This window comes from Rhinolophus sinicus, linkage group LG01 (assembly GCF_036562045.2).
Source record: "Rhinolophus sinicus isolate RSC01 linkage group LG01, ASM3656204v1, whole genome shotgun sequence".
NCBI lineage: Eukaryota > Metazoa > Chordata > Mammalia > Chiroptera > Rhinolophidae > Rhinolophus > Rhinolophus sinicus.
Genome location: NC_133751.1, coordinates 126,743,915 through 126,757,749, shown reverse-complemented (window position 1 = coordinate 126,757,749; position 13,835 = coordinate 126,743,915). Strand labels below are relative to the sequence as shown.

Sequence of the window (13,835 nt, the reverse complement as noted above, 5' to 3'; positions counted from 1 at the left end):
GGACTAGTGAAGTGTTAACCATTGTTTACCTCACCATAATCTATTAATAGGGTTCTCATCGTTTACCCTCTGGATCTCTCTGAGCTGATGTCTAATCCTAGCATTCAGTACAGCACAGAGAGGGTATTATTAGCACTGTTGCAAAGAGCCCTAAGATTGGCCTGTTTGGTTTACCAACCACAGGGCAAGGCGAAGAGGAATGGAAAGATCATGCAGAGAGGGATTTTATGACAAGATCACTTGGCTCTACCAAGAGCCTGTGAAATAAGCACACTGGCTTCATTTTAAAGAGAGATGCATGCCATTCTACTATTTTGAACGGTAAAAGAACTTGGTGGTAGCATTAGAAAAAAGAAACGTCAAGAAAATAAGCAGTTAACTAGAACACTGGAAAGAAAAAAGAGCCAAGTCAGCTATTTGGAAGGATAAGAAAACAGTTTATCAAGATGTTTTTACTTTTACTTGATTTTATGCATCATTAAAGAATTATGAAAATTTTTGTCCAAAGTTGGAAATTTTCTGCAAATATTAGACTGTTTTTAGAATGGGAGTGGAAATAAGATACACAGCATATTGCTTTTGTTTAAAAATCTTGAAAAATTGTCACTCTCTGTCTCTTACGTTTTGAAGTCATTATTGTTATCCCCAAACTACATAAGATTACTTGTATTTATTTCATGTCAATGTTTCTCCTCTCATATTGGTTTTCTTTTTCAACAGACTTAACTAAATAATCTTTGATGTTGATTCTATTCTTCCTAGAGATCCTAAACTCTGTGATTTTGGTGGAAAATCAGCAATACATTATGTGTCACAATTAGAGAGTTTTAAGAAACAGCAGTTATTGAACATTCTAATGAATTCTATGCCAAAACAAGGTAAATAGTTGTAATCCACTTTTAAATTTTCCCAACAATAAGGGCCCTGATTAGAAATCTTCCTTTTTCTACATATATTTGACGAATCCATTTAACGAAATCAAGCCAACATCTATTTATTGAGCAGTGACTTTACAAGGCTCATGAGCAGGTGCTCTGAGAGATGCAAAAAAGCTTAAGACATGGTCCAAACATTTGAAAGTGTTCAGTGTGGTCAGGGACACATCCCATAAGTCAGAGGAGAAAGAGTTTATTGTGAACTTGGTAAAAGAAGTGGAACTTATAGTGGTTCTTGAATGCTGGATAAGATATAGTAGGAAAGAAAAAAGAGAGAAGGTTTGATCCAGGTAGGAAGAAAGAGTCTGAGCAAAGACTCAGAAACAGCCACAGAGAAAGGGGTAATGAAAAAAGTGCCACTGAGCAACATGTGACTGTGTGAAAGCTGCTTCCTTGACTTTGTGGTTCAACTAGCTTTTTGTTTGAAGCTTCTGGGCAGGGAACAAGGTTGTACCTAAGAAGGTTTCATGGAAGAGGTGAGACTCAGTCTGGTCCTTGAAAATGATGGGATTTGATTTTGTGAAGCAGAGACACTATGTTTTAAGGGAGTATGGGCATCCCAGGGCCAAATGGGAGACTAAAACCAAAATTTCATATCAGAAGAAAGGAACACATAAGGTCAGATATATAAAGAAATTGAGTCCATTGAGGACCCGTTGAATGTAAAGCTGAAGGATATAATTCTTTTTTCAATAAAATAGAATCACTAAAGAATTTTAGGCCAGAGAATATGAAAGCATGTTTTCAGAAAATGAACTTGTTCTTACTGTGTAGGGTGGATTAGGAGGAAGAGACTCATGGCAGGGAATTCTATTAAGAAAGTATATGGGTGGCCGGAAGGCTCAGTTGATTTGAGCGTGAGCTCTGAGCAACAGGGCTCGATTCCCACATGGGCCAGTGAGCTGCGCCCTGCACAACTAGATTGAAGACAACAACCTGCCACTGAGCTTCTGGAGGGACGGCCGGATGGATTAGTTGGTTACAGCTTGAGCTCTCAACAACAAGGTTGCTGGTTCAATTCCCTCCATTGGATGGTGGGCTGCGCCCCTTGCAACTAAAGACTGAAAACAGCGACTGGACTTGGAGCTGAGCTGCGTCCTCCACAACTAGATTGAAGGATAACGAGTTGGAGCTAATGGGCCCTGGAGAAGTACACTGTCCCCCAATATTCCCCAATAAATTTTATGTATATATAAAAAAAAGTCAGGATAGAGTTGTTGTTTTTAAAAAAAAAAAAAAAAAGAAAGTATAGAAGTGTCCATGTGTGGTGATAAGGGCCAGGAAAAGATCCTTGGTGTGGTAGGGGGTCTGAGAGGTGCTGGATATGGTGTGTTTAAGGGATATTGTGAAAGAAGAATTCACAGAACTTGGTGATGTAAAGATGATAGAAGAGACACCGAGACAAAAGTTGAGAAAGAGTCAGACATGATTCCAAAGTTTTGGCCCTGGGAAGTGGGGAGATGGAAATACAATCAACAAGATTGAAGAACGTTTTGGTTTGGTGAAGATAGTGAACGTAATGACTTCTAAAACATTGTATTGATGGAACCTTAGTACTTTCAAGTAGCAGTTTTCTGTAGGACAGTGCTTGTTGGAAAGGATGGGTTCCTATGTTAGTCTGGGAGTTCTCTGCACAACGGAGATTGTGAGGATCTGAGAGTAGGCAAGATCATTGAAGGATTGATGATGGTGAGAAAATTGCAGGGGGGGGGAGCTGAGCCGAGGAGGTGCTCCTGTAGTTAGAGAGTGGTGTGCACATGGGGTCTCGGGAGTGAGAGAGGAAGGAGGAGAATCAAGAGAGAGTTGCAAGAAGAAATAAATGGAAACAACATCAAATTAGAAGAGAGGTTACAAAGCAAATGCAGTAAGGAAGTGAGAAGTTTCAATGGCAGGATAGAGGCAGAAGATAGATTGCAAAGAGCAAAGAAGAAACATGTGGTGAAGAAATAGAGGGTCTGAGTATAGATCACATGTTCAATTTTGTTTCAGTTATAAGGTAAATGGAAGAACCATTGGAAAAGGGAGAAATTTTCATCGAAGAGGCCATACCTCTATGAAAAAGTCAGGCTAGCAAGAAGAGGATGAATAGAAGAACAATGTCCCTCAGGAAAGAACTGGGAGTTCACTGTTTGATGTACAAACTTTGTCAATGTAATGTGATTTCAGTGCTGAACAGGAAGTGTGCTCAGAGCAGCTGAGTGTTTTTGTCTTTGGAAACTATGCAGTAAATGTAATTTCCAGCCCATTGTTAGGTGTTTCACATAACAACTTTGCCTAAATTTTTAAAGACACAAACCAAACCCCATCCATTCTGTGGCTTCTTGTCCTCACATCTCTTCCTGTAAAAATTATCACCTGAAGCTTCATCACAATCCCACACCACTATTTCAGAAAAATATTTGACAAAATGGAACTGATTTCAGAACCTAGAGCTAAATCTTCCAGTGAAATTGCTGGAGATGAGTCTTATCAAAACACATTATTATGTTTCTTTTGGCAGGGAGACATGCTGAATCATTGCTTGACATTTGTCATGATATAAACTCTTCTCCAACTGATATGACAGTTACTAAAAACCAAAATATACTCTTGCAAAGCATCAGCAGCAGTGAGGTAAGACACTCTCTTTAAAGAAACAAATCAATAAAAATGGATAACTTACTCCATCAACTGCTTCATTTATGTTGCTTGAATATTTTATAACAATTATATACTACAATTATATTTTAATGCAATCATAAAGAAATTTAAAGCACAATTAATAAGACAGTGTACTTCAAGTGTAATCTCAGAGCAGTAGCTAGTTCACTCTCAGTCTCATGCATTGTGTGTGTGTGTATGTGTGTGTGTGTGTGTGTGTCTAATACAACCAAATATTGTGGTGAATCCATACTAAACAATAAAATGTGGCTTGTCTTTATGTATGCTAACATGGAAAAGGAGATCAGTAATCTGATCGTGTCACATCCATCACAGGATACTACAAATCAGATGCCTCCTCTTGTCCCTGATTTTCACCTCGTCCTGTGATGAGTGACTCCACAAAAAATCCCTCGTAGTATAGTAACAGCATTAGTAAAAAACACTGTGATCCATAGAAAACTGTGGAATGATACCCAAGACATACAACAAATTGGTAACAGTGGTTGTCTATGGGGGAGAAAATTAGAGATGAATTTGCAGTGTATGCTTATTTGTACCTTTTGAACTTTTATGTAAATGAACATAGCCCAAACAGTTAAAAATATTACTACTCAATATTTTATTAGGTAAGAAAAATGTGGCCACAAAATTGTTTATTTTTAAAAGTTTTGATGGAATGGACCTAGAGGGTATCATGCTAAGTGAAATAAGTCAGACAGAGAAAGACAAATACTGTATGATCTCTCTTATATGTGGAAACTAAAGAACAAAATAAACAAACAGAAAACCAGAAACAGATTCATAGATACAGATGGGAAGGGGGGTTGGAGGGTGGGGTGAAAAAAGGTGAAGGGATTAAGTAGTACAAATCAGTAGTTACAAAATAGTCATGGAGATGTAAAGTCAATAATATTGTAATAACTTTGTATAGTGCTGGGTGAGTATTAGACTAATTGGGGGGAATCACTTCATAAACTACATAAATGTCTAAATACTATGCTATACATCTAAAACTAATATAAAATAATACTGAATGTCAACTGTAATGAAAAAATTAAATTAAATTTAAAAAATAAAATAATTGGCCTATACTCTTCAAAAAAAGTTAATAAGCTATGGACTATAATATTTATAAACAATAATGAGGAGTTTTGGATATGGTAACTACATTTCAGTCCATTTTTCCTTTCAAAAATCATCCCAAGACAACAAAGAAAACAAAAAACAGTAAATTTATTTTTTTAACGTTTTATTTGGAAATAATTACAGATTCGCAAGAACTTGTACATAGAGACCCTTTGCGCCCTTCACCAGCCTTCTCCAATGGGAACTATTGTCATAACTAGTACATTGTCAAAAGTAGGACATTGACATTGATGCAGTACAATTAACTAGACTACAGATCATACCTGGATGTCACTAATTTTTGCATGCATGCCTTTTTCTTTTTTTTCTGTTTGTGTGTGTGTCAGTGTGTACAGTTCTATGACATTTTATCCCCTTAATCATCACAATCATGATATAGAACTGTTTTGTCTCCACAAAGGAATCCCCTCATATTACCCTCTTTATAGCCACACCCTCCCCCCTTCCTTAACCCCTGGCATCTGTTCTCCATCTCTATAATTTTTTCATTTCGAGAATGTCATATAAATGGAATTATCATAATATAAACTTTTGAGATTTGCTTTTTCTACTCAGCATAATGCTCTTGAGATAGATCCAAGTCGTGTGTGGCAATAGTTTCTTTGTAATACTAAGTAGTATTCTGTGATATGGATGTTCCATGGTTTATTTAGCCATTCACCTGCTGAAAGACATTTGGGTTGTTTCCAGTTTGAGGCTATTACAAATAAAGTTACTATGAACGTTCGTGTACAGATTTTGTGCGAAGATAATGTTTTCATTTCTCTAGGATACATGCCCAGGAGTCCAATTACTAGGTAATATGGTAAATGTATGCTTAACTTTAAAAAAAATAAGCTAAACAATTTTCCAGAGTGGCTGTAGCATTTTATAGTTCCACCGGCAATAAGTGAGAGATCCTGTTTGTCTGTACCCTTGCCAGCATATGGTACTGTCAATATTTTTTTATATTAACCAGTCTGATGGGTGTATGGTGATATCTCATTGTGGTTTCAGTTTGCATTTCCCTAATGATCAATGCTGAACATTTTTTTTCTGTTTATTTGCCATCAGTTTTAATCATCTACTCAAGTTTTTTGTCCATTTTCTAATCGGATTGTTCGTTTTCTTGCTATTGAGTTTAGAGAATTCTTTATATATTCTGAATATGTGATTCACAAATATTTTTTGCTAATCAATGAGAAAAACTTGGCTTGTTTTTCCTTTTTCACCCTTTAAACAAGTCTTTTAGGGAACAGGTTTTTTCTATTTTAATGAAAACTAATTTATCTTTTTGTTTCTTCTTTGGGTCTTAATTTTTATGTTATGTCTAAAAACACTTTTACTTGATTTGGGTCCTAGTGACACGAGTGTGTTCAGTTTATAAAAATTCATGAATCTATAAACTTATGATATGTGCACTTTTCTGAATGTATGCTGCACTTAAAATAATGGAAAGGGGAGGAGTAGGCCTTCAAATATCTGAGAAAAAAATACGGGTTTCAACCTAGGTTTCTATATCCAGACATATATAAATCAAGTATTAGAGTTGAAAACGACATTTTTCAGACACACTAGATCTCATGTACTTCTCATACACTTTTTAAGGAGGCTATTGTATTATGTGCTCTAGAAAATTAAGGGAATGGATAAAAATAGAGGGGGAAATTGGATCCGTGATTCAAGGAATCTGGGATCCAAAACACGGGAGAGGAGGGAATCATTGGTGTAATGGAGAAGGCAAGTCCCAAAGCTTCAGCCATGTATCAGGTCAGATAATTAGGAGGAAGGGCGGGATAATAGAGATTTCCAGGAAGGAAATAGAACTGACATATTATCTGATATAGTTAATAAATAAAGAGACCCTTGGAGGTTGGGAGATTTAGGCATGAACAAAAAACACATAAGAAAATGAGTAAAACAAAACAATTAGAAATAAAAAACAAGTTTTGTGAAGATAAAAAAAGTTGTACATGAAAGTGTGATTATATTACACAACCACTGTACTATTTCCACATAATCATAATTTGAACTTTGACTATTGACTTAACAGAAAAAGAGGGTGAATTTATTGGGAGGATCAGGGTGAGGAATAAAATACTGAATTGTCAACTACAATAATAAGTCAGGAGATCAAGCGTCATTTTGATTCCTTAAAAGATAGCAGAATAAATATATTTTCTGGAGTTATAGAAGAAAATACCAAAAGAAACCATTAAAAAGCTGGAAGTGGTTGCCTTTAAGGAAAAGGGTAGGGAAGAAAACTGATGACCTTTTTGTTATAAGTCTCTTACCATTATTTGACTTTTTAAAAATGTTAACTTTGATAAAAGTTAAAATTAAGGAAAGACCCACCATGATATAGCCATACTATAGAAAACTCTGACATGGTTTAATTTGTGTGTAGCCGCGCGATACCATTTACATCAAAAAGAAAACTCCACAACAATGCCATATGTTGTGAATGAAGATGTTTGTCATGTAAGTAAATGCAGAATAATTGATATGAAAGGACTCACCAAATGAACTGCTCGCTCTGGCTGAGCTGGAAGGAGAGGAGAGGGTGGTGGACCAGATTGGGGTGATGGTTTAGAGGGTTTTAAGAGCAACAGTTTTCCTAGAATAGAACGTAAACAAAATTGGATAAAAATTAAAAGAATGAGATGGATTTGTTTGCACTGATAACAAAAATTACAAATGTTTAAATCAGGACTCCTCTAGGGTGTGGGATAGGATGAGGTAGAATGGAAACTTTTCTTTTTTAATACTATTTGAATAATTTACCTCTGTGCATTTATAACTTTTCTAAACAGGTCAGTCTCCTTGTCAACGTTGTTTTACTACAGTAGTTCTCAGTAGGAAGTGATTTGCCCCCCGGGGGCATTTGGCAACATTTGGAGACATTTTTCATGTCACAACTGAGGGAGAGGTGCTATTGGCATCTAGTGGGTAGAGGCCAAGGATATTGCTAAACATTCTACAATACAAAGGACAGGCCCCCACAGCAAAGTACTATCCAGCCACAAATGTCAAAGGTGCTGAGGCTGAGAATCCCTGCAGTGTAGTAGATTTTGTCACGACACTGAAGGGTGTATTATTTTTGGTTACTAATATAACATGGTTATCAAAATAAAATACCTAGAGACCAATCTTTAAAGTAAGCGTCATGAATTAAAAATTGATAAACAAAACACATATACTTTTAATTTTTTATGGTATATTTAAGCAATGTTTCTTTTGAAAAGGCAAAAAAATTCCCTTCACATTACTACATTTTTTTCGTGCAGCTTTAAAATGTTTGTTGAACTTTCACTCTACATTTTTCTTATTATGGTTGAAATAACTTTGAACTCATTTTTGAGAGAGAAATAGACTCTTTCACTGTTGAACTTGCTTTTCTTTCCTAGTGCTTTCTCTAGGGTTGAAATTGCAAAACCCAAGGTCATCCTTCACTTCTTTTCTTTGAATGAAAGCTCGCTTTTCTCTTTGGTTGTCTCCAATAGGTTTTTATAGTTCACAAATATAAGCAGCTGCCTTGCTTGTGGGATTGTTCCTAGAGGCTCTTTATAGACTCTCCCAATCTTTTTTCATCTAAGAAAAAAATCTTTCCAAGTTTAATTACATGTGATTTCCATGCCTTTTTTTCTCTTCTGTATGTTTAGAAGAACTCTGTTGTTTGCAGATGAGAATGCTATGTTCTATTTCTAGTCTATTGTCACCTCCTGCACTGTTGTCAATGATTTATAAAATCCATTTATGTTTGGGACATGCTATTCTAATGTCTTCTCTCCTTTATCACAACTGAGTGTCATTATGTCAATTCTCTTTCTTGTGGGACCCAAGCACATCTTAAAGTCTTTCATATTTTGCATTCTAAAAGAAATTACAAAATTCTGAGCTGTTTCTGTTCTAGAGTCTTCATTTCCATGAGAACTTACAAAGTAGCTGTCATTCCCAACATCCTTTTTGTTTGTGATGCTTACGGTTTTTCAGGTTGTTCTATATAGGAACATTTAGTCAGGCATGCGTGGTAACACGCATATTTTAGTTTTTTTCCTGTGCAAACTTACAAATTGGGTTTGAGTATCCTTTCTCTTAATTTTGCTCATTGTTATTTTTCTTTTCTTTCTGGTTTTTGTTGAGATTCTTTGTTTCAACCTTTTATTTTCTTTTGTAATTAAAGTTTATTGGGGTGACAATTGTTAGTAAAGTTACATAGGTTTCAGGTGTTCCAACCTTTTCATGATAGCAAGAAAGCAAGTGGTTTAAGAGCTCTGGAACCAGACTTTAGAGTCTGGGTGTGAATCCAGGCTCTTTCACTGGCTTGCTAAGTAAACTTGGGTAAGTAACATGACTTCTCTGGGCCTCATTATAAAAAGAAGAAAATAGTTCCTCCTTTTAGAATTGTTGTGAGGATTAAATTAGTTATATATGTAGTGTGCATAGAACAGTGTCTGTGTAAATGCTAGTCACCGTTATGGATTTCAGAGGTAGGTGTGCCCACACTCTGCATATTCCGACTTTTCTTAAACAATAAACTAATAAATGAACTAAGCAGTTGAGGCTGACCACAGCCCATTAATCAACATAAAAACCTAACGTGAGAACTAGTTGTGTATATAACACTTCCAAATTAGGGCTGCTATTTTCCAAAGTTTAACATAAAAATATCACTGAATCACTGTTATTTTATGAAATGTTAGAAATATTTTGAGGTCTCATAGAGAATTCTAGACTAAGGATCTGAACAAAAACTATATATACTCGTATACTAAATAAAAATTCAACGGTCAATAAGCATCTGAAACTATCTCCAACATTTCTACTAATCAAAATACACACATTCAGACAGCAATAAGACGACCAATTCCATATATTACATTACTAAAAATGAAAAGTGATGAGAATTGAAAAGGGAAAAGATGTAGAGAAATACACTCATGCACCACTGGTGGAGAGTTAGTAATAAGTGTAAACATTACTTTTAAAGTAGTGTATGTGAAAAAAAAAACCTTAAAAATGTTCACAGTCTTTGTATCAAAATTCCATATCTAGGAACTGATGCTAAAGAAATAATGCAAAATTGGGGTATTAATTGCAAAGATGTTCACAGCACTGGTGTAATAATGAAGAATTAAAAACTGCCTAGTATGCATTATGGGGCTTATATTGTAAGATTCGTGGGGGTTATTAAGCACTCTTATAATGCTCTGATGGCTATTTTTTGAGGGAAAGAAATTTTGAATTCCATCAAAATGACATTTACATAGTAAATTGCTATGTAATTTATGCTTACCTTAAGATATAAAATTGTAGGGGGACCAATCCAAGATGGCAGAGCAGATACACACAGTGCTTGCCTCATCCCAAGAACACATCAAAATTACAACTAAATTATAGAGCAGTAAACCTGGAGAACCGCCTGAAGTCTAACTGAACAGACGTTTTATAACTAAGAATATAAGGAAGAATCCAAGTTGAGATTGGCAGGAGGGGTGGAGACATGAAACGGGCTGGTCCCACACTCACATGGCAGTTGAAAATCGGGAAGGCTATCTTGGCCACATAGGCTCCCCGTGGAGGAGCAAGGGACCCCAGGCCCCCACACCAGGCTCCCTAGCCAGGAGTACTGGTGCCAGGAAGAGGAGCCCCACAACATCTGGCTGTGAAAAACAGTGAGGATTTCAAATGTCTGGATGGGACAGAAAGCTGTAGGAAACCCAGATGCCCTCTTAAACTGCCTACACACAGACTCACTCACTCACAGGCACACACCTGGGGCTCTGGCCGAGGGATGGTGACTCAGGGGGTGTCAGAGACATATGGGGGTGAACTGACATGTGTGGCCTCAGGAGGGAGCCTGGGAGGACAGTCGGCAGTTTCACTGTGTGGGGTCATCCTACCGTGCAGCCTGCAGGTGGATGCCATCTTTCCTATGTTGAACCCACTCCCTGGGCTTACAGCCAAACCTGAATTTTATTGGCCTGGTAAACTCCAAAGCTCTGCCCTGTGGACATGCTGAGACCCCACCACACCCAACTCCCTGCTGCAGGAGGCTTTATTGGTGGCTGAAACTTACTGAAGCCAGGAACCGGCAGCAAGTAGCAGCAGGCTTCAGCATGTCCTGGCTTTTTGTGGGATACACCCAGGCCTGGTAGAGGTGGCAGCTGTCATCAGTTCACAGCGTGGCCTTTCCCACATGCCTCCAGGTCCAGCACAGACAGCAAACAACCATGGATCGCTTTGTAGCTTCTACCAGGTACTCCCCGGCCAGATTCAGGCAGTGGCTGACCTGGGCCTGCACCAGAGCCCCTCCCAAGAGGCCCCAGAACCAACACTCTTGGAGTTTGGCTTCAAACCACAGCAGAGCACCACCCAATTAGCCCCAAAAGTGGCACACCCAAAAGACAGTCTCCACAGGCACTGGAGCCCACTGGGGTAAATCCTGCTCCATGTAGTAAGTCTCAGAGCACAGCCGCCCATAAGCTATGGATGTAACAAAACCCCACAACCAGTCAGCCTGAGGATCAATCCCACCCACTGATGTGCCAATAGCAATCAAGGCTCAAATATAATCCACAGAGGGCACATACAATCCACAAAGGGACACTTCTGGATCATCTGGAGCAGGTGACAGGGAGACTGTGCCACTGGGCCCCACAGGGCACCTACTACATAAGGCAACGTGGCAAGAGATGTAGCAGATCTACCTAATACATACAAACAGAGGCAGCCAAAATGAGGAAACAAAGAAATGCGTCCCAAATGAAAACTCCAGAAAAATAACTAAACAAAATGGAGGCAAGCAATCTACTGGAGACAGAGACAAAACACCGGTTATAAGCATGCCCAAAGAACTTAGTGAGAACTTCAACAAAGAGATTGCAAGCATAAAAAAGGGCACAGAAAGCATAGAAAAGACCCAGTGAGAAGTGAAAAATACAATAATTGAAATGAAGAGTGCACTAGAAGGAATCACTAACAGACTACATGAAGCAGAGGCTCGAATCAACGGTTTGGAAGACAAAGTAGCAGAAAACACTGAATCGGAACAGCAAAAGGAAAAAAGAATTTTAAATAATGAGGATAGTTTAAGAGACTTGTGGGACAAGCGTACATCAAGTATAGTAACATTCACATCATTGGGGTACAAGAAGGAGAAGGGAGAAAGCAAGGGATTGAGAACCCATTTAAAGAAATAATGACTGAAAACTTTCCTAACCTGGCAAAGGAAATAGACATACAAAGCCAGGAAATGCAGAGAGTCTTAAACAAGATGAACTTAAACAGGCCCGCACCAAGAAACATTATAATTAAAATCCCAAAATTTAAAGACAAACAGAGAATCCTAAAAGCAGCAAGAGAAAGGCACCTAGTAACTTATAACGTAGCTCCCATAAGATTATCAGCTGATTTCTCAACAGAAACATTCCAAGCCAGAAGTGATTTGAAGGAAATATTCAATGTGATGAAAAGTAGGGACCTACAACCAAGATGACTCTACGAGCAAGGCTAGCATTTAAAATTGAAGGACAGTTAAAGAGCTTCCCCGAGAAGAAAAAGCCAAAGGAGTTCATCACCACTGAACCAGTGTTACAAGGAATGTTAGAGGGAATTCTTTAAGATGGAAAAAAAAATTATTAAATATGAATAATAAAATGGCGTAGTTACATATCTATCAGCAATTACTTTGAATGTAAATAGATTAAATGTTTTAATAAAAAACAGAGTGGCAGAATGGATAAGAAAGCAAGAACCTTTACATATGCTGCCTACACGAGACTCACTTCAGATTGAAGAACACACACAGAATGAAAGTAAAGGGATGGCAAAATATATTCCATAATAACAGAAATGGAAAAAAACAAAAAAAGCTGTGGTAGCAATACTTATACCAGACAAAATAGATTTTAAAACAAAGGCTATAACAAGAGACAAAGAAGGACCCAGTAATCCCACTTCTGGGTATTTATCTGAAGAAACCCAAAATGTTACTTCAAAGGACTTGTGCATCCACATGTTCATTGCAGCATTGTTTACAATGGACAAGATGTGGAGTCAACCTGCGTGTCCATTGATGGAAGAATGGATAAGGAAGAGGTGGCACATATATGTCATGTATTGCTCGGCCATTGATAGGAATGGGTTCTTGCCATCTGTGGCAGCATGAATGGACCTGGAGGTTGCTCTGCTGAGTGCAGTATGTCAGACAAAAAAAGACAGATGCAATTTGATTTCACTTATATGTTGAATCTTAGAACAAAATTAACAAACAAACAAAACAGAAAAACTCATAGATACAAAAAACATTTTGATGAGTGCCAGATGGAAGGGGGGTTGAGGGAGGGTGAAAAACAGGATGGGATTAAGAAGTACAAATTGGTTGTTACAAAGTAGTCATGAGGATGTAGGGTATAGCATAAGGAATACAGTCAATAATATTATAATAAATTATGTATGGTGTCAGATGGGTACCAGATTTATCAGGGTGATATATAGGAGAGGATGTGGGGGACACGGTAAAAAAGGTGAAGGAATTAAGAAGTACAAATTGGTAGTTACAAAATACTCATGGGGATGTGAAGTAAAGCATAAAGAATATAGTGAATAATATGGTAATGGCTATGTATCGTGCCAGGTGGGATCACTTTTTAAGTTATACAAATGTCTGACCACTACGCTGTACACCTGAAATTAATACAAAATAATATTGAATGTTAACAGTAAGTGAAAATTTTAAAAAGAGGGAGAAAAAGGTGAAGGGGAAAAAGAGGTTCAAATTTCCATGTATAAAACAAATAAGTCATGGAGATGTAATGGACAGCATGGGGGATACAGTCAATAATATTGTGATAACGTGGTACAGTGTCAGATGGTTGCTGGGCTTATGGTGATCACTTCTTTAGGTATATAAATGTCGACTATGGTGTACACCTGAAGCTAATATAATATGTTAGGTATATTTTTTAATTAAAAAAAATTAAAAATAAATAAATAAAATATATAAGAAAAAAGATGTAAGATTATGTAATGCAACTATATTTTAAAATTCTTAGAAAAAAGACAAAGGACATGTGATTTCTATGTTAACAGTCTTTGCTTTTTATTTGTAGGATTATAGGTGATATTTCT

General features: G+C 37.2%; 1 protein-coding gene across 3 annotated transcripts in view; it reads left to right on the top strand.

The window, feature by feature from the left end:
* Positions 1-13,835, top strand: part of MAP3K19 (mitogen-activated protein kinase kinase kinase 19) — a 70,584-nt gene that overhangs the window by 27,293 nt on the left and 29,456 nt on the right. For 2 of the 3 annotated variants that reach the window (XM_074335537.1, XM_019731164.2), the window contains exons 5-6: positions 763-878; positions 3,436-3,548. The exons of the other annotated variant lie outside the window; for it this stretch is intronic. In XM_074335537.1, coding sequence (XP_074191638.1) covers positions 763-878; positions 3,436-3,548 — 229 coding nt within the window. The remainder of the gene's footprint in view (positions 1-762; positions 879-3,435; positions 3,549-13,835) is intronic. 3 annotated transcript variants of the gene reach the window in all.